This window comes from Cyclospora cayetanensis, unplaced genomic scaffold (assembly GCF_002999335.1).
Source record: "Cyclospora cayetanensis isolate NF1_C8 unplaced genomic scaffold, CcayRef3 CcayRef3_contig_147, whole genome shotgun sequence".
NCBI lineage: Eukaryota > Apicomplexa > Conoidasida > Eucoccidiorida > Eimeriidae > Cyclospora > Cyclospora cayetanensis.
Window position 1 is genome coordinate 5,223 of NW_020312089.1, and position 24,802 is coordinate 30,024.

Below are 24,802 nucleotides of genomic sequence, written 5' to 3' on the forward strand. Positions count from 1 at the left end.
GGCACTCTGCTGCTCGGAATTGCTTTGGCAGCCATTGTAGTCACAGCGATTGCTGCTGCTGCTGCTGCTGCTGCTGCTCAGAACCGACGGCTGCTGCGCAGTGTATCCGTGAAGGGCTGCAGTACGGAACCGCAAAACATCTCCCGCCTTGTCGACTTCGCTAGAGCACGACCCACAGCCGCAGCTGCCAGCCGTGGGGGCATCTGCGTATGTCAGCCGCTTCAGAACCTCCATTTCCTTGAATGACGCAAAGTCTTGATCGCCGATAAGCTCCTGCAGCCTAGCTCTCTTCGCCTGAAAAGCCTCCGGAATCGCGTCCATGCTTAAGCACTGCATCCGCACATACATACATATGTACATATGTACATACGTACATACATACATATGTACATACTGAAATACATATGTACATACATACATATGTACTTACTGAAATACATATGTACATACATACATATGTACATACTGAAATACATATGTACATACATACATATGTACATACAGAAATACATATGTACATACATACACATATACATACAGACATACATAAATATGTACATACAGGAATACACATGTACATACAGAAATACATATGTACATACATACATACATACACATAAACATACATGGATATATACACACATCCACACATACATATATACACACATCCATATACCCATACATACGTATATACATACACACATATATACGTAGATACATACATACATACATGTGTACATATATACGTAGATACATACATATATACACATGTACATACATACAGAAATACATACATATATACATGTACATACATACATATATATATGTACATACAGAAATACATACATACATATATACATACATACATAAATATGTACATACATACATAAATATGTACATACAGGAATACACAAGTACATACAGAAATACATATGTACATACATACATATGTACATACATACAGAAATACATACATATATACATACACACAGATATACATCCATCCATCCATACATACAGCCATACATATGTACATACAGAAATCCATGCATACATACAGAAATACATACATATGTACAGAAATACATACATACACACACACACTCGTTCCACCAGTGGCTGCAACAGAAGACGGTGGAGCATGAGACAGCACGGAATGCCAACAAGGAACACGGAAATGAAGAGCGCCCTACGCTGCAGCAGAACGCAGAAAAGCTGAGGGAGGCAGCCAGGCAAGAGGGGGAAGAGGGAAGGGGGCTGCGTACTGACGAGAAGCCTTATATTAGAGGGAAACGCATTTTCAGCAGTCCTTAATTTGATAGGACTAATCTTAAATAGCCAGAAAAAGCGATAAGCGCCATATATGGCATACTTACGTGCATGCCAAGAGTCGTCCACGGACCAACACGACATGCAATCCGCTCACTGCCAACTTCCAGCTTGAGACGTCCCTGAAAGACATCGAGCAGCTATTTGACAGGTGCAAATGCAAAACTCCCCGCATGCCACTCACCTCTTTGGCAAGTAACAGCATCGCCAGATGCGAGAAGAGGAATCCGTAAGAGGGCCATGCCGCACGGTGAAGCAGCAGAATGTGTTTGTGTGTGTTTTTTTTGAAAAGCAGTCTTCAAATACACATGAAGAAACCCCTTTTTCCCCCTTCTCCCCCCCCCTCAAAAAACGCGTGCAGCCCAGGAGTCAGTAGCCTGCATTGTACCTGCAATACGAGAGCTGCGTGATAGGCTCTGCTGCCTCGACTGAAAATCTGCGCGCAGAAAGAAAGACATGTGATGCCTCGTGGCGTAAGGCACTCACTACCACTAGCCCTTCGAAGGGACTCATCTCGAGGCGCTTGCTACCAGCGCAGCTGATGGGGTCAGTTATACCTGCACGCCAGAGCGAATGCGGATCAAACGCATGTGCTGCAACAGGAGCAACAACAGCATCGGGGAGATGGTTGGGGGCTGGAAACAGCGCTCCGCGCAACACAAGAACGTCGAGACAGCAAGAGCTTCCGAACGGCTCAGAGACGCCCCCATGCGGCAGCTGCACATCACATGAAAGACTCATTCATGATCTCTTTCGCAGAAGAAAAGGCATACATATACACACACAAAAGTATTTATGTGCATAAATATATATCTATATATGCATGTATGTATATATGAGCTAGCGCGAAATATCTATGAAAGGTTCTCTTTGGGGCAGTTTTTGAGCGACAGTCCCCACAGTGGATGCGTGTATCGCTTGCGCTAGCCGTTGATTCGCATGTATGTTTGCGAAGAACGTGGTGGTCTACGACCTTTTGACATTGCCATGGTTCCCAAAGAGAAGGCAAAGCGGCCACGATAGACGGAGAAAATATGTATTCGGCAGCCACGACAGAAGAGGCAGGCTCAGAGCAGCTTCTACAGCACACGTAAGGCACTGCTGCAGCCTGCACCCCCAGTGCAAGCAACGGCAGCAGCTAGAAGGATTCGCCACTGACTGATCGATCAGCTTCATGCGGCCCCTCAGGATCGTGTGCTCGTCAATCACTCTGGTACAGACACACACACACACGCAAAGACTCGAACAACAACCCCGTAAAGACGAGACGGCGATTTTGTGGTTGCAGAAACAAAAAGGCGAGCGAGAAAAGAGGACTAAATAGCGCAGGCTTCCCCGCGAAAAGGAACTCTCTGAGCTGCCCTTTATTTCCCCTCTTATCTCCTTCTACTTTTGTTGCCCAACTACTTTTCCTTCTCCCTTCTTTCACCTCAGCCGTCTCCCGCCCTCCACAGTGCAAGCGCATCAGCGCGCCTCTGCGGGAAGCACTTTCTCTGTCTCACCTGTTCGGGGGAGACACGTTCTGATAGACGGGAGATATCATCTTGAGAGGCCTCCTGTCGGTAGATAGCGCCTTCGAGAGACCACAGCCCAGCATGTGCGCCCTCTGACATCCGTCACAACTCTTCCAATGCGCGTCTTCTCCAAGTACCCCCCTTCGCTGGTGCTGCAGCAGCAGCGATTGCTGCTGCTGCTGCTGCTGCTGCTGCTGTTGCGACTGCTGCTGCTGTTGCGACTGCTGCTGTTGCGACTGCTGCTGCGTCGGTGAGACGCTGGCGGTTTCCTTGGGCGCCGCCTCCCAAAACATTTTCTTCAGCGTTTTCCAAGAACCCTTGGCTTGCCTTTTCACGGCTGTCATTTGAATGATGACTGCACTGGAAGCTCCCGTGGGGGCGTTTGAGTCCTCCGGGGGGCACTTCGTTGCCTGCTGTTGCGAAGGCTTCGTTTTCGAAGCAATCAAGGTTGCTTCTTCGGGAGTATGTGCGGCGAGCTGTCGCCTGGAGTCTTTCGCTGCAGTCGCCGAAGAGGACGGACCGACAATCTGCGGAGCCTCCGCTTGCTGCTGCTTGTCGTGGTCGAATTCATCGTGAATTTCGTCCTGCAGGATCTCCTCGATGATATCCTCCAAAGTAATAATGCCGACGTGGCGGTAATAGGGATCGCCAACACCAACACATTCCACACTCCTCACGACGGCCAAATGCGTATGGCCTGCGAAGAGAGAGACAGACGGAGGAGGGAAAGAAAGCAGGCAGGGTTGAGCAGACGCACGAAAAATTTTCTCTGCCCCCAAAATATCACGCGAATCGCGGTACAATACGATGAGGCGGTGCCCTCTCAGGGGAAAAGAGGGGGAGAAGGTGCATGCAGCCGTTCGAGAGGGAGGACGATTCAAAGTCACGATGACGGCAAAAATGCGGAAAAAAACAAAATTGGGTGCCCCAGCCCTTCTTCTTCGCGCCAGAGGCGAGAAAGTGCAAAGGGGAGACAGACACCACCGCACAAACAGCAACACGTGGAAAGATGCGAAAACACACACTCAAACAAGCTCCTGTAAACGAAAACGCAGCAGGAAAAAGTCCTTCTGAAACGGATATGCAGATAGATATACATATAAATATATACATATACATATATACATATACATATATACAGATACATACATAGATATAAATATACATGTATATATATACTTGAGGTGTGCAGGAGCACATTCCATACAAGAAGAGTCATCGATATTTTCACGGCCGTCCAATGGCTGCTCTCATGATCGGCTAGAGATCCTAAGGGGTTGAATGCATCCTCATACCCTTTTTAAATGCAGTTAGCAAATCCAGAAGAGCTGTGTCTTCGTCAACAGCATAAACATTTCGACCAAAGAGATGCAGCAGGGTTCGCACCTCAACTGCATGCAACACACAACGACACGCCATTAAACACGCAAGACTTTCAACAACCTGAAATCCTCGTAACATCTGGATGCTTTTAGATCCTCAATATTGCCATGCTGAGAAGACAGTCCTAATATTATTTCCAGCTTCCCCGTCTTTTCAGAGCCAAGTCTTCTGGCCTCCCCAAGAACGCCCCTACCACCTCTGATCTCACCTTCCGCGTAAGGATCAAATAAAGCAAGATCTTTGACATAGAGCAAACCAACGATGCATTGCGGGGTAGTACGATCTAGAACTGGAATTCTTGAGAATCCACATGAGAGAATATGGGAAAGCACATCAAATGTCAACTTTGTGTCAATCTCCAGCCTAATAAATCACATACATACATATGTATATACATATGTTTGTATATATAGATGCATGTATATACATATATATTCATGATGTATAGACATATATATACATATATATTCATAATATACATACACGTATATGTAGTTAGGTATTCAGGAGCACACCTCCCAGGCCTCTTCCTTCCCCCCGTCTGGTCTATAAAACGCCTTAAAGCCTCTCTAGCCATCCAGTTTCAGATACACCGTAAACGGCAAGCTTACCCGCACACTCGATCAAGAGGCGTCATAACCTTGTCAACCCTAACAAATGCAAAATCCAGACCCCCTTTAAGGATGCGAGCCTCGTCGCTCGTGAGGACATGCACGACATTATCGTGGTAGTCTACAAGAGCACGCAGCTGCGTTCGATCGTAGATTGTGCCAAGATCCTCTCCTTGAAAAGAGACACACAAGCAGATCCGCATGCGCTGTGAAAGAAGGGGGTCCCTCAAAGATAGGACGACACAAGGAACAAAAGAAATCCGATATAGAATGCCACAGCAGCAAAAAACAGCAGAAAAGCAGCGAAAACAGCAGTATCCGCAGTGAAGACAGAAGCAGCAGTAGCAGCAGCGAAAACAGCAGTATCCGCAGTGAAGATAGAAGCACCACTACCAGCAGCAGCGAAAACAGCAGTAGCAGCAGCAGCAACGCAAGCACCACTACCAGCAGCAGCGAAAACAGCAGTAGCAGTAGCGAAAACAGCAGTAGCAGCAGCAGCAACGCAAGCACCACTACCAGCAGTAGCGAAAACAGCAGTAGCAGCAGCAGCAACGAAAGCACCACTACCAGCAGTAGCGAAAACAGCAGTAGCAGCAGCAGCAACGCAAGCACCACTACCAGCAGTAGCGAAAACAGCAGTAGCAGCAGCAGCAACGCAAGCACCACTACCAGTAGTAGCGAAAACAGCAGTATCCGCAGTGAAGACAGAAGCACCACTACCAGCAGCAGCGAAAACAGCAGTAGCAGCAGCAGCAACGCAAGCACCACTACCAGTAGTAGCGAAAACAGCAGTAGCAGCAGCAGCAACGCAAGCACCACTACCAGCAGTAGCGAAAACAGCAGTAGCAGCAGCAGCAACGAAAGCACCACTACCAGCAGCAGCGAAAACAGCAGTAGCAGCAGCAGCAACGCAAGCACCACTACCAGCAGCAGCGAAAACAGCAGTAGCAGCAGCAGCAACGCAAGCACCACTACCAGCAGTAGCGAAAACAGCAGTAGCAGCAGCAGCGAAAACAGCAGTAGCAGCAGCAGCAACGAAAGCACCACTACCAGCAGTAGCGAAAACAGCAGTAGCAGCAGCAGCGAAAACAGCAGTAGCAGCAGCAGCAACGAAAGCACCACTACCAGCAGCAGCGAAAACAGCAGTAGCAGCAGCAACGAAAACACCACCACCACTACCACCACTACCACCACTACCACCACAACCACCACTACCACCACCACCAGTAGCATCAAGAAAGGCGCCCTTCCACCAAGACCATGAGGTCTGTCCACCATCCTTTCAACCCTCCTTACCCAGCATCCAATTCAGCATCAGCGCTATTGGCTTCACCACAGGATACAGGAGCCACTCTAAGAACCAAACAAACCATGAGAGATTGCCTCCCACACGCAGTCCATGACGCGCGCAGACAGCTTGGGGGAGGATCTCGCCAAACAAAGTGATCACGACAGTCGATACCAAGAAGCCCACAAGACTGCGCAACAAAGGCAAGAAACAAACCGCGAAATTCTCAGAGTCGCAATACATAGGAAGCCTTTTCCCCTATCCATCCCTCCCCTGTCAACAATCTGCCGCCACAGCGTTGCTGCAGCTGTTGCTGCTGGCGCTTGTTTGCTGCCTTTTCATACAAGCATTTCTCCTGGAAATGTCTCCAAGGAATGTGGTGCCTGCCTCAAACCAAGGCTCTCACCCGTCAGTTAGACCCCCCAAAAGCAAAGAGAACCCTGCGTTCACAGCCACATTGGCACTAAGGAGGGTAACCAGCAAGTAATTGCCGTCTTTTCGCAATGGCAGAATCCTCCGAGCATAGCGCGCATTCGCTTCGTCCGCTCTGCTCTCTTTTGGTCTATCAACTACCAGCTTCAGCTGCACGAGATCCAGCGTCAACAACCCTAAGTCGCAAAAACACACCACCAAATCTCCCTCCCCATTGCACCCATCAACTTTGGGACCCACCCCTGCGCACAACCCACGCATGCAACTCCACACACATACATCTACACACATACATTCACACATACATACACATTTACACACATATATACACACATACACATATACACACATATATGCACACACACATACATACACATACACATACATTCATACATTCACACATACATTCACACATACATACACATACACATATACACACATATATGCACACACACATACATACATACATATATACACGCATACATTCACACATACATACACAAACACATTCACACATACATACACACATACATACATACACATACACATACATACACACACATATATAGACACATACAAACATACACATACACATTGACACACACACATACATACATACACATACACATACATACACACATACACACACATATATAGACACATACAAACATACACATACACATTGACACACACACATACATACATACACATACACATTGACACACACACATACATATACATACACACACATACACATACACATACATACATACACATACACACACATACACACATACATATACATACACACACATACATACACATACACACACATACACATACATATACATACACACACATACATACATACACACACATACATACATTCACACATACACACACATACACATACACACACATACATACATACACATACACATACATACAAATACACACATACATTCACACATACACACATTTATACACACACATATATACGCACATACATACATACACATACACATACATATACATACACACACATACATACATACACATACACACACATACACATACATATACATACACACACATACACACACATACACATACACACACATACGTACACATACACATGCACATATACACACATACACATACACGCATACATACACACATGCATACGTCCCTCCTGCAGCTGCTTCGACGTCATGAGGGCTTTCTAGGCTGTGCGAAAAGAAGCGCCTCCCACCAGATGCGAGAGCGAAAGCGTCAGCAAGCCAGCCACCGCATGCATGCCGCTTTTCCCCGAGCTGGCCCTATACACCGTCCATAGACACCCCCCCTCAAGAGGAGGCTTAGCTTACGTACCAAGAGTCAAACCAGAAAAGATGGCACTGCCAATTGCACACAGCAGCGCCAAGCAAATCGACACAGCCAAGGGCAGCTGACTTTCGATGATCGCATCATCGGCCATCCTGCGCTCAGGAGCGCCTTAGGCTTAAAGCCTCTTGCAGGGTTTGATGGTGGTGATAATAATGTTGATGGTGGTGGTGGTAATAATGGTGGTGATGATAATGGGGGTAATGCTGGTGGTGGTAAAAATACGGTTGATAATGCAGATGGTGGTGATTAATGTTGATAATGCTGGTGGTGGTGATAATAATGTTGATAATGCTGGTGGTGGTAATAAAATGTTGATAATGCTGGTGGTGGTAATAATGGTGGTGATGATAATGGGGGTAATGCTGGTGGTGGTGAGAATAATGTCGATAATGCTGATGGTGGTGATAATAGTGGTGATAATGCTGTGGTGCTGATAATGATTGTGGCGATAATTATGCTGGTCAGGCTGGTGGTAGTCAGGCTGCTGGTGGAGGTTCAACCCGTACTGGTCGTAGGAGGGAGAGGGGGGTAAGCGAAGGCAGTGCGACAGAGGCTTCCTCGAAAAATCTGGCAGTGCACGCAAGCCAAGCCTTGGAAGAACGTGAGGTGGCTGCGTGGAACTAGCGAGATCGGATGAAAATATAAAGAGCTGAAAAGGGGGAAGTGCCAAGGACGTTCTGGGTGGGGAGAAGTCAAACTTGGAAGAAAAAAAGAAGCCTGTGTTTCTCCCGCCTGAGGCTTGAAGAAACCGTTTCGAAGCAAGGTCCAAGGCTGTCAATGGGCAAGGAATTCCGAAAAGCGTCGATGATGATGATGCGCGCGATGTATATAAATATATATATACATGTATACGTATGTATATGTATGTATATATATATATATACGTATGTATGTGTATAGCAGCGAAGACAAGGAGGGGACTGGGAAGGTCGTGCAACAGCACTTGGAGCGCCTCCCCCTTGACAGGAGGCTCTAAGCGACTCCTGTGAATCAGCAGTAGTAACACTACCTGCGCTAGGTGGCTGTCTACTGCTGAAGGGGGAACCCCCCGTTTAGTAGCGGTGAAAAAAAAGGAAAGGGGGGGAGGTACAAAGGCAGAGGGAGGTGCGCAGCGCAGTCCTGAAAGTGTAGGAAGATCTGGAAGCGCCAGGATAGCGACGGCAAAGAAGATCTTCGAAGTGCAGGGTGCCAAGTCAGGGAGTCTGAGAGAGTCGCGGGAAGGGATGAGACAAGCCAAAGCGAAAGACAAGAGTTGCGAAGCGGCGTTGGCAGTCAAGACAGGAGGTCAGCGCTACTGGTGGCGTTGCAACTGCTGCATTTGCTGCTGCTGCTGCTGCTGTTACTCCCGGTGCCTCTGGTGTTGCTGCAGTTGCGCTTTCTGCCGCTGGTGCTAGCAGCGTGGCAAGCGCGATTACTCCGTGCAGCGACTGCAGGTCCCAGATGTAAACAATCTGTGATTAGGGAACAGATGTCTCTACAGAAGAAGAAATGGGAGGGGCTTATGTGGCTCCTCGACAACTTTGGCAGCGTCTGCTGCAGCAGCACCGCTACACTGATGCGGGTCGGCATGCGAGGTTGCCGCTACTTCCGCGTCTCCTGCTGCCCTTGCGCCCTTCTTGTCCTCAAATCCAGAAAATACGTTTAGAAAAATGCTCAAATTTGTCCAATCAAACAGAATTGCTGGAAGGTCATAGGGGAGTTGGCTGCCACGGACCTCTGGATTCGCATACGCCGCGTATAGCCGTAGTAGACTCGGGGGCTGGAGGGGGGCCCCTGTGTGGCATGTGAAAGGGTAGGGGCCCTCACACAACTGTCGCCTGCACTCAAAATACGAACCTCGAAGAAAAATGGACTTTGAGAATGTGTTCCTATTTCTGGTGGGGGCTGCGCAAACGCTCCATGCGCCTTTCGACCACTTCTTGCACCCAGTCCGCATTGGCAAGCCGGTCCAGAGTTGCCACCTGGGGAGCAGACGCCCAGCCATTGTGCGCACTAAATAGCCGTCCGAGTACTTTTAATGGGGGGCAGCAGTTCGTGCTTCCCGGGGACCTCATTGAGCTCTGCCACAAGTCATGGGCAGGGAGAACGGACTGGTTCTGAGACACGTTTTACGATTTCTGAATCGCGCGGTCTTCCTACGCGGCCGGGAGGCTTCAAAAAAGGCTACGCTACTCTTTAAAGGGCTAGGAGTCATTCTCTCGCACAAAAGCAGGGGCTCTAGGCGGTAGTGTATCTTGTATTCGCAGTGCCATAGCCACACAGCGAGCGCTTTTGTCATGACACACCGTCAGTGCGTGGCTAAACGCCTCACTAAAAGGAACGCGGTGTACCTTCCTGGCCGTATAGAGGGTTTAGATGACCGGAAGCGTCCTTTCGCTTCCTTCTTTTTTCGCCTGGTGCTGTTTTGCTGAGGACAGTTGTGAGCGGATGCGCCAGGGTTCCTTCGCCTAACTGGCGTCGCATTCCGCATCTAACGTATCTGTCGGGAAAGACATAGCTCCAAACTTAAAGCATGCTCAGCCCAAATTAGTGAGAGTGCCCTTTTAGAGGTATTCGCCCTCTCCATGATGCGCCTGCTCCCACGGGCTTTGGCGTGAGGAGAGAGGGATAGCTTGGGCTCCCCGTGCTGCACTCGCTAAGCGCGCCTAGCTCCTCTCACAGCTGATGAACCTGGCAACCGATGAATTGTAAAGAGCCATCGCTTCAGCGAAGCGAGACCCGCTAATTCTCAGTGATCAAATGCGTTCAGCCGGTTCCTACCCTTCCTTGCCTTTACTCAGTAGTGGTAAAAAAAGTGACCATCAGCTGCCGCGGCTGCGTCAAGCCCCCATGGAAATATGCACAATGCAGCAGACTACCAGCCCTTTCGAAGTGCCTTCTTATTGGGGTTGCCTTAAAGTTTTCTATCACCGGGGGCACAACACAGTGCTTGGCATGCTGGTGTTTGCAGCATCGCGCCCTCTGGTGCCTCTGCAAGTCATAGCAATAGGAGTCTCCTGCGCCCAGTGAGCGACAAGCAAATACATACCAAAGGGCCACCTGTTTCCAGCCCTCAGCTCTAGAGGTGGAGCAGAGGGCCATGCCTCAACGCAGCCACCCAGTGTACTAGACACTCCTGCTTATGCTACAGTTTGTCTCTCACTGGCGATGTCTCTTGGATCTGCATTAGACTGCCGTCTTCCAGCGCTACTTGAAGCGCCAAGCTGCAGCGCTAGCGGAAGCAGCCGGCCGTGGGATGCTGGAAGATGCTCAAGGACCTACGCGCACTGGAAATCCTGCGGCTTTCTACAGGCACCCGAGTTGAGCTTCGTAGCAGCCACAGAAGGGGCGCCTTTCACGCAGACGTCGCTTTGGCTTTGTAGAAAGGGGGAGGAGCGCTCGGTCTGCTACAATTTACTGGCTTCTTTTGCAGGCCCAACGTACGTTGCAGTCTGAAGCATGTGCTGTTGTAAAAAGAAGGCAGGCTGCTAACAAAAGCGTCATCCTGAGCGGTCCTCCCGTCGACCACTAGGTTCAGAAAAGAGGGTCTTTTGTATGTGCATCCACGTGCTGCGCTGTATATACACCGCTCGATGGCTGTAAAGGGTCGGGGGAAAGGCACACCCCGGGAGGGCTCCCCAATTGTGAGTCAAACATTGGGGCCCGCAAGCGATCCTTGTTGATGACTCTTATTTTCGAGTGACTTTGGACAAACAATCCGTAGCTTGAACGCGTTTGCCACCGCACTGGTGTTCCCCCGACTGACGAAAAGGAGACTGCAGGCAACTCCATGCAGCTCGCAGCGCAACAACGCGTTGCTTGCCTTCGGCTGCTCAACTGAGCGAATTGGAAAGGTAAATCGTAGATGCCGCTCAGCTGTTTGATGCCTGTAATCAAAGCCAGCATCGGCGGAGGCAGGCCTAGTAGCATCGGCCCAACGAGCTACAGAGCTCATGTATCGTTCCTGATTACCAGAGAGGCTCTGACTGTGTGGTAAGCAGCTAGTGTGGCATCCCTAGGAGCCGCATACAGGCTGCCCTGTCTCAAACAAGGACAGCTGAGCTGCGCCGTTTTTATCGCATGTGGCCGTTCCAGTGGGTCCCCCCTGTTGTAGAGTTGGTTGGTTGAGAGGGCTTACTTTCTACGTCTTTGAACTAATGTGGCCTGCCCCCCTTAGGAGGAGTGCATGCGTGAGAACGCCTCCTAGCAAGGGTGTTGAATTCAGTATCGACGGCGGGTCATAGTGGAAATGCCAGAGAGTGATGACGTGGGGGAGGAGACGGGGAGAGGGATCGGCAGGTAGAGCGAGGCGTCACAAGCTTTTTTGCGCGCAGGCGTATTTATTCGCGTTTCGAAATACTACACAGCCTATCCAACAACGCCGGCCGAACTCGAAACTGTAAAATACCTACACCCAACTTGTAAAAGGTCCCCCAAAGAGGCCCCTGCGCTACGTGGGGCCCTAAAATCCTCAGCGGTTGCCTGTGTGCCCGTAGATCTGCTGCAGTGCCTCCACGGCTCGAAGAGTCTCCTGAGCGTCTGCCTCCAAAGTGCAGTCTGGCTCAGCAGCCTTCACAGCAGAGAGGGGAGGGGGGGCATCAGAACGCTGAAGTCTGTCCGAGAGACTGCGCGACTGCTCCGGAGAGACGGGAGCGCTAGAGGGAGTTTCGGAAACATCCAGGGGGTCCTGCAGACGGCGTGATGCCTTAGGGAGACTCTGCGCTTCTGTGTCGTCGTCGTCGGCGAGCTCGAGGAGCTCTATTTTGCCCCGCTGCGTGCGACAACGCCAGGGAATGTGCCTAGAGCTTCCGCGCTGGACGTGCACTTGAGCCAAGAGCTCTACTAGGGACCGACAGAGCAGGGGAAGGAGGGCAGCAGAGAGAGGGCGACAAGGGCGGCAGTCGGCAGCAAAGCAGAGCCTCACTTGGAGAGACGGAAAGGCCTCAAGTTCCCCCGTGTCACCGAGCAAGAAGGCACTCACGGAGCGATCTTGTTTCGCGGCTTTTTCAGGGGGCCCTTGCGTCTGGCTGGGGGAGGGCGAGAAGGAAACAAATCTTGCGGCTTCCGGGCAGCATGCAGCAGCGATCTGGGCAACAAAACTTCGCAGATTTCGATCAAGAACTGCGCTGTATAAAGCTCGCAAGTGTACAGAGTGCACAGTCCACCCTGCAGCAGCACACAGTGCCAGCGAGGTGTTTTGCAGCACTGGCAGCCCAGGTCGAATTGCCTTTTCCTGTGTATGTCCATGCCAGGATCGGCTCTAGTCTGTCTTTGTCTCTCCACGTGCTCTTTGCCCCCACCCCCTCTACCGCCCCTCCTGCTAGCGTTTCTTTCGAGTCTTCCCCTTCCCGACGCTTCCCTCGAAACGAAGTGCCACTCGGGAGGCTCAAAATGTGGCAAAAGGCTCGCGTCTCCACGCGAGACACACAACCCCGAACCCACGGTCTCACGCACCGAGGAAGGTTAGCTGCCTTTGCCGAAGCTCTGCACTGGCAGTCGGTTTGCTTGAAGGAGCAAGTAAATCCTGAGACAATGGATGCATGCGAATAGCACTTCATCAACCCCGAGGGCTGCCTAGAACGCTTCCTCACCACCAAGGCCCTCTTTCGGGGTAGCTATGCACTGCCTGGTTTGTCTCGAACACCTCGGTGATCCTTTTAAACGGTGAAACAGATGCGTAAAAGAAGAAGAGGAGCCCACAGAGCTCTTCTCCTATATAGGAAGCAAGGAGGGGCTTTCCCTACCTGGAAGGTCAAAACATCTATGAGATGCTTTTCCAAAGGGAAAGCCGCGCTGACACGGTAGATGCCGCCTACCACAAATGTGACTTTATGGGGAATCTTCATCTGCGCGGAGGCACTCACACAGACACATGCACACACATAATACACACACACAAAGCCGCTCCCAACAGCACGAGGTAAATAAAGAGCGTGTAGGCCATGCTGCACAGCGCTGCCCTTCTCTCGTCTTCACCCACGCAACCTCTCGCAAGAGCGCTTCTGCGCGGGTAGGCGTGTGCAGACACGCTCGTAGAGGGCCAGGGATTCAGGCAGCTAGACAAGAAGCAAGACGATCGACGCTAGAGCAGTTTGCAGAGGTCATTCCCATGAGGAGTCGCCTGCAGTCTCAAGCGGGGAGCCTCAACGCGCTCTTGCGAAGCTGCAAAAACAAATCGAGAAGGGGTGAGGGGGAGACTAGGGGCGGAGAGCGAAGGGCGCCCGACTTGAATGAGGGGTTCAGACAGCCAAGCATCATAATTATAGTCCTTGACGCGCAGACGAGACGTTCCTGGGCCGTATTTGTTGCGGGGTGCCCCCTTGTGGTATACATCGTATCGCGGAGCACCTAACACCAGAGACAGCCACTCTCGCAGCTGCGGGGAGGGGCGGCGTGGCTCTCCTGCCAGGGGGGGTCCAGCGAATCGAGAGACATGCAGACTGACTTGCTGGGCAAGCAGCAAGTCGGAGGGCAGTCTATTGCCGTACAGCCTGAGAGGCGCACATGCAAACGCACGCATGCAAACGCACGCATGCAAACGCACGCATGCAAACGCACGCATGCAAACGCACGCATGCAAACGCACGCATGCAAACGCTTCGCTGCAGCGAGGCCCCACTGGACAAAGCGGCAGCGGCGCTCCAGTGGGAAGGGTGCTTGCGCCAAACAGCAGCATGTCTGTTCTCGCAGCAGCAGCCGCTGGCTGAGAAGGAAAAACTCAGCTCACGAGGCGACCTCCTCCATGAGCGGCAGCAAGTGGTCTTCTTCACCGAGCGACACGCAGGAGAAGGCGGCCCTAAGGAGACTCTCTGCAAGGGCAGTTTTGCCTGCAGCGTCCTGCACACGTTCCTCCTCTTTGCCTTCATCCTCGTCCTGAGGATTTCCTTTTTTCGCCGAAGCCTCCCCTCCTGCGCAGAGGAGGCGAGGGAGCACTTCGCCGCCTCTGTATCCGCCAAGGGCATGAGCCGCAGAAAACATCTCCCGCTCCTTTGGGGCAAGAAGAGACACGCCAGAGAAAGAAGGAGTCTCTGTCTCCCCATACCGCCGCGTCAGCATGTAGCGCAGCACGCTGCGGGTCCAGCCTAGACTGATGTGCATCTGCAGGCAGGCAGATCGCAGCACAGACTTCCACGAAAAGAGGTGCTACGAGCAGCGCAGACCTGCCGAGACGTCTGTGCGCACAGGCAGGCGCCGCAGGCCTAGTCGTGATCTGCTGTGGAAAGCTCTCCCTGAAGCACAGAAAAGCTCTACGCCTAGCTTTCTCGACATGGGGAGGAACGGGAAAGCGCGAAGGTGAGAGGAAGGAGGAAGGGGCGAAGAGAAGGGGAGAAGAGGAGGCTCAAGGGGCCTCCCCCACCCCACTGCAGCAGCAGCAAAAGGAAAGCCTCTCGGAGCAAGCATCAGTCTCTCCTGTTTCACACCTCAGTGTTTGCCCAAAGGAAGTGGCACAGGGAAATCAGCGAGAGGAGTTCTCCCTCCATTTCCACCTTGTGCTGCAGCCCCCCAGCCATCCTGCGCATGCACGTATACGCATTGCGAACGCAGCTGCATGCGGTGTGGCTTCTCTCCATCCTGCGTTGCACTGCTGCGCTCCCTCTGCGCCAGCAGACAGGGGGGCCCCGGGGGGCCCTAGGGGGCCCTTGGGGGAGGGGGCCCCTCCGACCTTGTCAGCGTCCGCAAACTTTTTTGCCCCTCACACCACCACCAGACGAGTGTTTACGAGTGGCGGCGCAAGACTCTGAAGTGTCCATACAGGCCAGGAAGGCAGTCTCCGTATGGATGCATGCAATTGCACGGCAGCTCTTTCTGCGCCTACGAGAAGAACCTCATCGGAACTGGCTTTTCTCCCCGTATGCTAGCTAGCTCGCACGCACTTGAGAACAGCGTCATCAGCAAACCCCAGTTGCGCGCATGCGAACAGGAGGGCGGCAGTCGAGTCGGGATCAAGTGCCGCCATCGCGGAGAGTTTCTCCAGGTGAGTAGACAGCGCAGCCTGCACTTTCAGACGCCGATGTATGTGCGTGCGAACGAGAAGCCGGTCTTCAGCAGGGAGGGCAGCGCAGGCACCTAAAAGACGCAGAAATTCCCTACTGGATGCCTGACCTAGGAGGTAAGCCACACGTCGCATGCTCAACTGCAGCAGCTGCTGGTCGGAGAGCCGCAGCTGCTGCAACGCATACAACATGTCACTCAAGCTCTCACAGTCCAGGCACCAGTGGGCCCTGAGCTTCGCATGCAGCTGCTGCTGCAACTGCTGCTGGAGCTGCTGCTGGAGCTGCGGCTGAAGCTGCGGCGCGCCCTTGTCACCAAGCTTGCTCAGCAGCAGCAGAAGCTGAACGCAGTCCTCGGCAAAGAGACTCTCCACCTTCTTCCCCACAGCCTTCAACAACTGAGGCACAACGCGATGCGAAAGGTACTCCGCCTCGGAAAGCCCCACAAGAGCCTGCGCGAGGCCTTCCGGAGGAAGCGCATGCAGCCGCTCCTGCAGCCTGCTGCAGCATCCGTCTAGCACTCGGGTGTCTAGACACCCCGCCACTCCCAGGCCGTAGACGGTTCGCGCCAGCTGCCTGTCAGAGAAGGTGGGAAGACGGCTCAGAACCTTCTGCCCGAGGGCCCCCATGAACTCCTTATTGCTGAACCCTAAAACTGCAAAGCCCACTGCCACTGTTGCGAGCTGTTGAGCCGTGCACGCAGACAAATGCGGCAGCAAGCTCACGCTCAAGTCAGACAGCAAATCCCTGTCTTGCACGCCTGAGCACACATGGACAGAGGCAAAGTGTGTATGTTTGTGTATATGTGTGTGTGTGTGTGTGTATGTGTGTGTGTGTGTATATGTGTGTGATTTTTACGGTTGCATGCCTCCCTCGTTGCATGCCTCCCTCCCTCGTTGCATGCCTCCCTCCCTCGTTGCATGCCTCCCTCCCTCGTTGCATGCCTCCCTCCCTCGTTGCATGCCTCCCTCCCTCGTTGCATGCCTCCCTCCCTCGTTGCGTGCCTCCCTCCCTCGTTGCATGCCTCCCTCCCTCGTTGCATGCCTCCCTCCCTCGTTGCATGCCTCCCTCCCGTTCACTGCTCTACGCGGACGGCCCCAAACACAGTCGTGCTTTCTGCAGCAGCACGAGATCTCGGTGTTTGCCCTCATGGCAGCGGCGAATTTGCTGCCTCCAATTAGGCGGAGAGGAGGGGACTCCCAATGTGCCCCTAGGCGCCTTCTTCGCTCTATGGCTTATGGGAAGAAAGTATCGGGGAGCACTCTCCAGGCAGAGCGGTTGAGCAGCGCGACAGGAGAGAGCGCGTCTTCCCCTCCTCCTCGACAGGGAGAGGGAAGAACGACCTGGTCCAAGCGCTTACCTGCTTGCGCGTAGGCGGAGACAAGCGTAGCAAGCTGTCTGGCGTTGAGCTGGGGAAGACAGCCTCTGATGATCGGAGTCAGCGTGTAGTTGAAGAGATCGACTGGCTCTTCAGCCATGCGCGCCAACGCCCACGCGAACTGCACGGCATCCCCTGGAGAGCACAGCTCGGCATCCGTTTCAACTCGTCGTCGTATGGCAGCAGCGAGGCTTTTGTCGAAGAACGCGGAAGCTGCGAAAGCCCACGCCACTGAAGCCAACTCCGGAGTGGAAAGCTGAGGCAAGAGGGCACGAGCTCGCACCGCCAAGGCGCCGAACAGCCGTGAATCCTTCACGCGCAGTCTGGAGAGCCCGCAGCAGATGCACGTCAGGTCTAGTGGTCGTTGCAGCTGCGGAACCACGGCAAAAGACGCCTCCAGGAGCGCCTCCCGCAGCTCCTCGGCGGTTGCTGCAGGCAGTGCCAGTCTGCCGAGGCAGTACAGACACGTGGCAACTTGGTGGGGAGACATGTCGTGGCTCAGAGCGGCGCAACGGGAGAGCAGCTGCGGCAGCCACGCGGGTGTGTGCTCTGCCCTTGTAAGACCCCAAAGAAGATTCGAGACGCCTTGACAGTCCAAAAGGGGCAGAGACTCTCGCGCTGCAGCCATCAGGGAGACGAAACGAGGATCTGAGAAGAGCAAACCACGGTTGTAGGGAGACAGCAAGCGGCCCAGACGGTGAACGCCTGTGACGACGTTGATTGGATCCATTCCGAACTCCACAGACAGCCGGGACCGAGTGGCTGCTGCTGCTGCTGCTTCTGTTGTTGCTTCTGTTGCTGCCAAATCCAAAGAGGGCGCACTTGCAGCGGAAGCACCAGCTGTACTCCCAATGGAAGTTGCATTTGTTGTTGATGATGGGATTATTGTTGCATTCGCTGTTGATGATGATGGGATTATTGTTGCATTCGCTGTTGATGATGATGGGATTATTGTTGCATTCGCTGTTGAAGATGATGGGATTATTGTTGCATTCGCTGTTGATGACGATGCTGCACTGTCTGCGCATACACTCGGCTGTGCGCCGGGGGGAGCGAAGGCAACGGAGTTTCTAGCAGTAGGACTCCCCCCTACTGCCTCCAAGGCGGCACCGACTGCAGAAAGAATATCCTCTGGAGTGCGAGCTCGCAACAGTCGTTGTTGCGTGTGCAGATGTTGTGGCGAGAGCCGTTCCCAGACTTCCTGGCGCATACCCGCGGCTTGCGTCGCTCTAGCGATGGGGTTTTCTGTCTCGATGAACTCAGCAAGTTGTGGCGAAGCCGTGAGCGTCCGTGCAGCTTCGCCCGTCGCGTCTGCCAGCAGGTGCCGCTCGTCGCAAGCCGCGAGGGGGGGAGGGGAGCCAACGCCTCCCCCGTCGCTCTCCGAGGGGGGGCCCCTTCCCAGCGCCTCCAGAGTAGCGTCATCCGCAGCAGTGTCGGGGGGAGAAGCCGACGTTTCTGCATGCTCCTCCGAGGAGCTGGAGAGAGTCTTGCGCTGCTCTCTGGGGAGAGCAGCAGCTTCCACAGGCCGTATTCTTGCGCTGAGCTCACAGGTTTGCTGCAAGGTCGTTAGGTTGTCGCGCCAGTTGGGCCCCCCCCCCCCCGTTCAAGAGCTTCCTTCGACAGGGCCCTTCCCCCCTCGTGCGCAGTCGCTGCTTCCGCGAGACACGGGGGCGCACTCTGAGGCAGTGGGATCCCCACGCCGCTGCTGCTGGACGAGCTCGCCTCGAGGGAGGCATCCTTTGACGCGGCGTGGATTGCTGTTGCTGCTCCCAATACGCGAACTGTGCGCTTGGCCGTGCGCGCGTGCCGCTGCATGCGCCGCTCCTGCTCTTCCTTCAGCAGCTGCTGCCACAGGGAGGGCTGATACAAAGCCTCATGCTCCTTGAGCCCCTTCACGTTGAACTGGGGTTTGCCGAATTGTTTTTGCCCCTGCGTGGAAGCGCCCTTGAGAGGAGATGCTGCTGCCGCCGCCGCAGAAAGCCTCCTCCCTTTGTCAACACGCACGGCTGGCCTGTAGGAAGGACTGGCGTACTCATCTAGGGGGAGGAGGGCCTCTTCGAACTGCTCTGCGAAGGCTCGCTGCGCCTCCTCTAGGGAGCAGGGGGCCCCCCCCCCCTGCTGCTGCCTTTTCGGGGGCCCCTCGGAGGCAGTCGCTCCCTTCCTGCCTGCTGCCGAGCCTCCGGGGAACGCGGGGCCTCCCCCAGAAAAGCGGCGGAATCTCGCCAAGAAGCGCAGAGGGGGGGGCCCCCCCGCAGATGCGGGGGGCAGGGGAGGTGGGCCCCTCATAAGGGCCCGCATGGATGGTGATACTGCAAAGTTACAGCCGCAATCAAAACAAAAAAGTCGGAACGGAGCCTGCGCTGCGGCCTGCGGCAGCAGAAGATCCCTGCCGCAGCTTCTCGGTGACCTGTCCGTACACCGCAAATGGCTTGCTTTAACCTCCGAACGCAGAAGAAGGCAGCATCTCTGGAAGGTTTTTCTGCTGTTGGCTGCTGTCGCGACACCTGAGCTACAGAGACCCCAAGGTTCCCCAGGAGGCTGTGGTGGGGCCCCATCAGGGGGGCCCCACGGGGCCCGCTGCGTGACCACCCGTTGCACTCAGGATATTTTGGCGAATTCGTCAGGATCTCAAGCAGGGACGCCTCGAAAGTGCGGGAAAAAGTGCAAAACTTTCGATCCGCCGATTGTAATATGCACGAGCATTACAGCAGGCCTTGAAAGACTGGCACCTTGATTCGCGGGGAAGGCTTCAAACCCTGTTGCTTCATGCGGCCTGTGATGTGCATATATACCTATACATACACAAATTTTTAAGACTCGATATACAGCCTGCTCTCATGTGATATACAGAGACGACCACGCTTGCAAGAGCCAGCGGAAAAGCTGCTGGAATCAACGGCGAAACTGCGCGTTCCTGCGGGTAACCGCGAAAAGCCTCGAGCTTCTCTCCGAAGAGCCACCGTGGGGGCCCCCCCTTGTTGGAGGCCCTTTCAGGGGAGCCACAGCACGTGCACCATCCAACGCAGCACGTACAGCGTACATCGATGATCTAACTCCTTCGCAGCACCTCAGGCTGCGTTCAAATGCACCCCCGGGACTGATACAAGCAGCAGGGATCTTCGGCGACTTGCCCCCACATTACGTGTGTGAAATCAAGAGTCGAAGTGCAGGCACTTGAGGGAAGAGTGTCTGTACACGCGCGAATCCATGGGGGAGGAAGTAGGCTCTTCCCCACGCCTCAGGGGGCCTCATGGGGGCCTGCCTCGTGAAGATCCTCCCCGCTCGTCGGGGGGCCCCCCTGCTGCTGCCTTAGGGGGCCCCCTCCCTCTGGCCTGCATTTGCCCTCCACACGCGTTGTGCAGGCGCTCCTTGCCCAAGTTTGTGGCAAGAGCAGAGGGCACCAGCAGCTCGGTTGGGGGGCCCCCTGAGGGCCCCCAAACCTGCCTGGAGGACTGCCAGCTGTGCCGCAGCTGGTTCGGATTTATCAGGGGGTGTCGTGTGCCGCCTACTGTCTTGAGAGGCTTCGTCTCGCTGACCTTCTACCCCTTCAAGCTCAAGTATAGCAACTCCCCAATGCGGCATCTCCTGCAGCAACAAGAGCAGCAGCAACAAGAGCAGCAGCAGCAAGAGCAGCAGCAGCAAGAGCAGCAGCAACAAGAGGCCGCAATTTTTCATGCGGGCAGCAAGCAGACTTCCAACCCTGCTTCTCTCTCAGACACGCCTTCTTCCCTTGACCAAGGCAACATCAACAAGGGATTTCCTATGAGCTGCTGGCAATGCAACCCCTACAGAGGTGTCTTCGAACGCGTGATGCACTGTGGCATGCGTGGCAAAGACGGCTTTGCTGGCCGCTTTCATCGCTTACTTGCTTCCCAAGAATTTGGCATTCGTGTGTTTCTCTCTATAGACCCGCGGTACATCCGAGGCGTCTCTTTCGCCGCTCGATCGCTCGCGCTCAAGTGCCTCTCCAAGTTCATCCTGGCTCTCCTTTACCAGACGCTTTTTTACAGCTCCGCAAGCAGCTGCGGCAGTGCGACGTGCCGCTGCTCCCGCGCAGATTTCGAAGATGCCACCGATGACGATGAGGACTGGCCGTTCCGCACAGTCCTTCAAAGCCCCCGCATTTTGCAGCAGCAGCAAGATGCAAAAGCGGAAGCTGCTGCTGCTGCAAAATGCAGCAACAACAACAGCACCGACGGCGCCAGAGGCAGCAACAGCAGCAGCAGCACCAACAGCACCAGAGGCAGCGTTTCTCTGGCAAAAAAGCGATGCAGCAGACAAAATCACGCATACCCCCTCCCCGGAGGGGCCCTTGCTGCGGCTACAACGGCAGCAGCGACGATAGCCGCGACGGCTGCTTCCCCCTTCACTCCAAGGAAAGGCAGCACCAGTTCTACTCCCGTGAAACACCAGCAGCGTCAGCAGCAGGAACGTCGTTCGATGCCTTGTTTAGGTTGCTGTGGCAGCACTGTCTGCAGCAACGGCTGCTGTTGCTCCAGCAGCTGCTGCGGATCCCTTTGCTGCTCTCCCAGCGGTGTCTGGGGTGTACATGCAGTGCAAAGGGCTCTTCGCGCTGCTGCTGGGGGGCCCCTCGAGGGCCCCTCCCCCGCCTTAGCGATTCGTAAAAAGTATCGCTGGTGGCTAAGAGACCGCGAGGGGAACCCTGCGGAGCAGCTGCTACTGCAGCGTCTGCGCGTGCTGCTGCCGGATGTGCTGCTTTTGCGCCTTGCGCAGCTCCTAACGGCTGCCGCCGCTGCAGTCGCTGCTAAGTCTCAGCAGCGGAGGGAGACTCGGAGAAGGCTTGCTGCTGAACTCGCTGCAGTCCTTGCAGCCTTCCCCCTTGATCCGAAGCAGCAGGAATACCAGGAGCAGCAGTTGTTGCTCCTCCAGAACAAGAACGACGACTCCGTGTTGTGGGATCCCTTCGCTGCAGATGAAGAGCAGCCGGCTCAGAGTGGCGGCAGCAGCGTGAAGCGAAGAAAGAAGCTGGGCAGTCCAGAAGACGCTGGAGGCACTGCTGCCGCGATGGGAGTATATGAAGAGCTGCGCAGCTGCTGCTTGGATTTCCTCTGCGTGCTGCTCCACCTCAGTTGCTGCCACACAGAGCATCGACGCTGCTGCGTTGTAAGGTGCAGAGACGTGGCCGTCGCAAGGGATGCCTTAGGAAGCGAACAAGAAAGGCAGCTGGCTCTGTTTGCTCGGCAGCAACAGCGAGTGCGCCGCTGCAGCAGCGACAGCGAAAGCAGCAGCGCCTCCTCTAGCGACGAGAGCTGGCACCCAGCTTCCCCCGCCAGGAGCAGCGGCGACAGCGAAGGCAGCACCAGTGGCGAAGACTCCGACGGAGCCTCAGAGGCGGAGGGGCCCCTCCCCAATGTGCAGGTGTGTGTCACGGACTCTGGTGAGTGCGACAGCTTTGGGGGAGTTAGAGGAGTTTTTCAAGGGGCTTCAAGCAAGGGGGGGGGGGGCCCTAGGCTCTCCTTGCAAGAGTATCTGAGTAGCGTGGTGAACTGCAGATGCGGTTGCGCTGAGCCGGAGTGCGACCCGGACGAAGACACGGAAAGCGAGGCAGGGGGGGAGGCCCTCGAAGATACCACTAGCTCGAGCGAGGAAGAGCAGTGAACAGGCTAGCCGAATAGAGATGTAGTTGATCTCGTGTCGAAAGTGCTGCGCCTCATCTGCTCACCACAATGCTAATCCTCCGGCGTGAGTTTTTCTTGAAGCGGTAGATACAGTAGCGCAGGTCTGTGCGCACTCAGGGATCTTGGTGTCCATACCTCAAGCCAGTTGAAATCGAGTCTGGCCGCGTTTGCAGCCTGCAGAAAGCACTTTCCGGCACGATACACGCTTCTAGAATTCAATCATGATGAGCACACCAGAACAACCTGCTTGGGAGAAGCTCAGTTGATACAATGCAGAGCTGTGTTGAGGCGTGGAAGCCGCCCTGTGGAAGAGAACCTATGTCCAGACTTTTTGTGGGGAAGGGAGGTTTCTAAGGCTTAGAGGGGCCCTAAGGGGGTGAGCAGCTGGCTGTCTGACCAAATGATGCCATTGAAGAATGCGCTACCGGATTCCCTCGTACCACCACAACCCCACCGGTGTACATAGCCCCCAGGCATAATAGTGCACATAGATCCCTGAGAGTGAAGGCGAAGAATTCGCCATTGAAGCTGCCCTAGCGAGAGGCCCTAGTGAGTCCCCTTTGTGTAGACACGCCAGCACACCTCGACAAGCCGCTACCCGTGAAAAAAGAGGTCGCTCGGCTTCAAGTTGTGTGTGGCGGCTCGAATGAAGGAAGGCTGTCTTGCGTTGAGTTGCTGGAATGCAATGCGTGTGAGCCTACCCACTAGGTCAAGTCCTTACGTGACTGGCCTGGCTTGCTGTACGGTTATTCATGACTAATCGGCTTGCGTGAATCCCACCCCACCACTGCGCGCTAGACTAGGGGTTGACAGTGCACAAAACGAAGCTGTCGCACAGCTAGCTGTAAAGTGCTGCGGCATTTCACCTATCAGTTCGGTGGAACGCAAGCCCGCACAGCCTAGATCAGGAGTCGCACTGGGGAGATATTTTGGTGAGAGGAGATTTCGAAGAGTGACCCGTCCTTCCACTCGAGGCCATGCCTCCTGAGTGAGACGCAACGACAAGGAGCTTCTGTTCAGTGACTTTTGCTGGAAGCGTTTTTCTACGTGCAGAGGGAGGCAGGCATCTGGATCTTCTCTGCCTTCCCTCCGCCTACCCACCCCACGCTCCCCCCCTCCCGCGTAGGACGGCTTCCTAGAGCCTCTAGGAGGCCTTTCCCTGATTTCCCTGCCAATCTATGTGAAGCACGCGAGGATCAAGCACAACTCCCCTGACTGAAAGACCTCACAGAACCGAGGAGAGGATGGGAGTAGGAGAGAGGTGCTCTCGGTGGGGGACTGTGTCCACTCGGGGAGGCTTGAGGGCGTCCTCATCGGTCTAGAGCTCGTCTTGTGATGGGCTCCTCCGCTTCTTCCTCGTCTCAAGTGCAACCTCCTCGCCCTCTGCAAGGCCTTTTAATTAAACAGTGAAGGCGGCTTCTTGCGCGCCTAGTTATTCGCGAATCCTAGGCAGGCCTGTTGTAAGGGACGCCGTGTAGGCGCTGGCGGTATAAGCGCTATTAATGCCAGAGAAAATACGAACCCCACATGCCTGTCCCTCTGACACTTGGCACCGACAAAAGAAGAGTCTTTAAGGGTGTATTTTGCGCCATCTTCCTGGAGTCATCCACCCAAACACCACCTAGGTCCCTCTCAAGGCAGGGGCATCCCCCCGAGGCGGGCAAGAGTGCCCCTTTGTCTAGAGGCACCCGCTGCGACCTCTGAAAGTGGATTTAGAGGATCTTCCGTCTTTCTTTTGCGCTTTTTTTTCAAGGAGTATTTTTGCTTGCGCCTTCATGGTTAGACGGAAGAGAGAGAGAGAGAGAGACAGTCAGAGAGGGATCGCCTCTGCAGCGCTGCCCCCTCCGCCCGAGGCTTGCACCACCATTGAAA

At 54.1% G+C, this 24,802-nt stretch overlaps 3 protein-coding genes across 3 annotated transcripts; 1 reads left to right on the forward strand and 2 right to left on the reverse strand.

The window, feature by feature from the left end:
• Positions 1–1,673: 1,673 nt before the first annotated feature.
• LOC34623581 lies at positions 1,674–5,001 on the reverse strand. The gene is made up of 9 exons (XM_026336767.1): positions 4,838–5,001; positions 4,435–4,589; positions 4,139–4,234; positions 3,179–3,540; positions 2,832–3,085; positions 2,482–2,539; positions 2,175–2,302; positions 1,887–2,065; positions 1,674–1,765 (listed from the first exon to the last, which is right to left on the reverse strand). Exons 1-9 carry the CDS (start codon positions 4,861–4,863, stop codon positions 1,674–1,676), a joined length of 1,350 nt encoding a protein of 449 aa, XP_026192552.1. The 5' UTR covers positions 4,864–5,001.
• A 4,416-nt stretch (positions 5,002–9,417) lies between these two features.
• LOC34624337 lies at positions 9,418–19,388 on the reverse strand (the record flags this gene model as incomplete). The annotated part of the gene is given in 11 exon segments (XM_026336768.1): positions 9,418–9,702; positions 12,439–13,088; positions 13,377–13,446; positions 14,149–14,413; positions 14,650–15,020; positions 15,344–15,434; positions 15,797–16,673; positions 17,274–18,065; positions 18,114–18,136; positions 18,299–18,884; positions 18,887–19,388. Coding segments are annotated over 11 exon segments (4,512 nt in total), but the record flags the coding sequence as incomplete, so codon positions are not given.
• Positions 19,389–21,372: 1,984 nt separating this feature from the next.
• LOC34620492 lies at positions 21,373–23,580 on the forward strand. The gene is made up of 6 exons (XM_026336769.1): positions 21,373–21,421; positions 21,847–21,942; positions 22,114–22,471; positions 22,529–22,906; positions 23,018–23,276; positions 23,422–23,580. The coding sequence occupies exons 1-6, from the start codon at positions 21,373–21,375 to the stop codon at positions 23,578–23,580; spliced, it is 1,299 nt and encodes a 432-aa protein (XP_026192554.1).
• Positions 23,581–24,802: the final 1,222 nt, after the last annotated feature.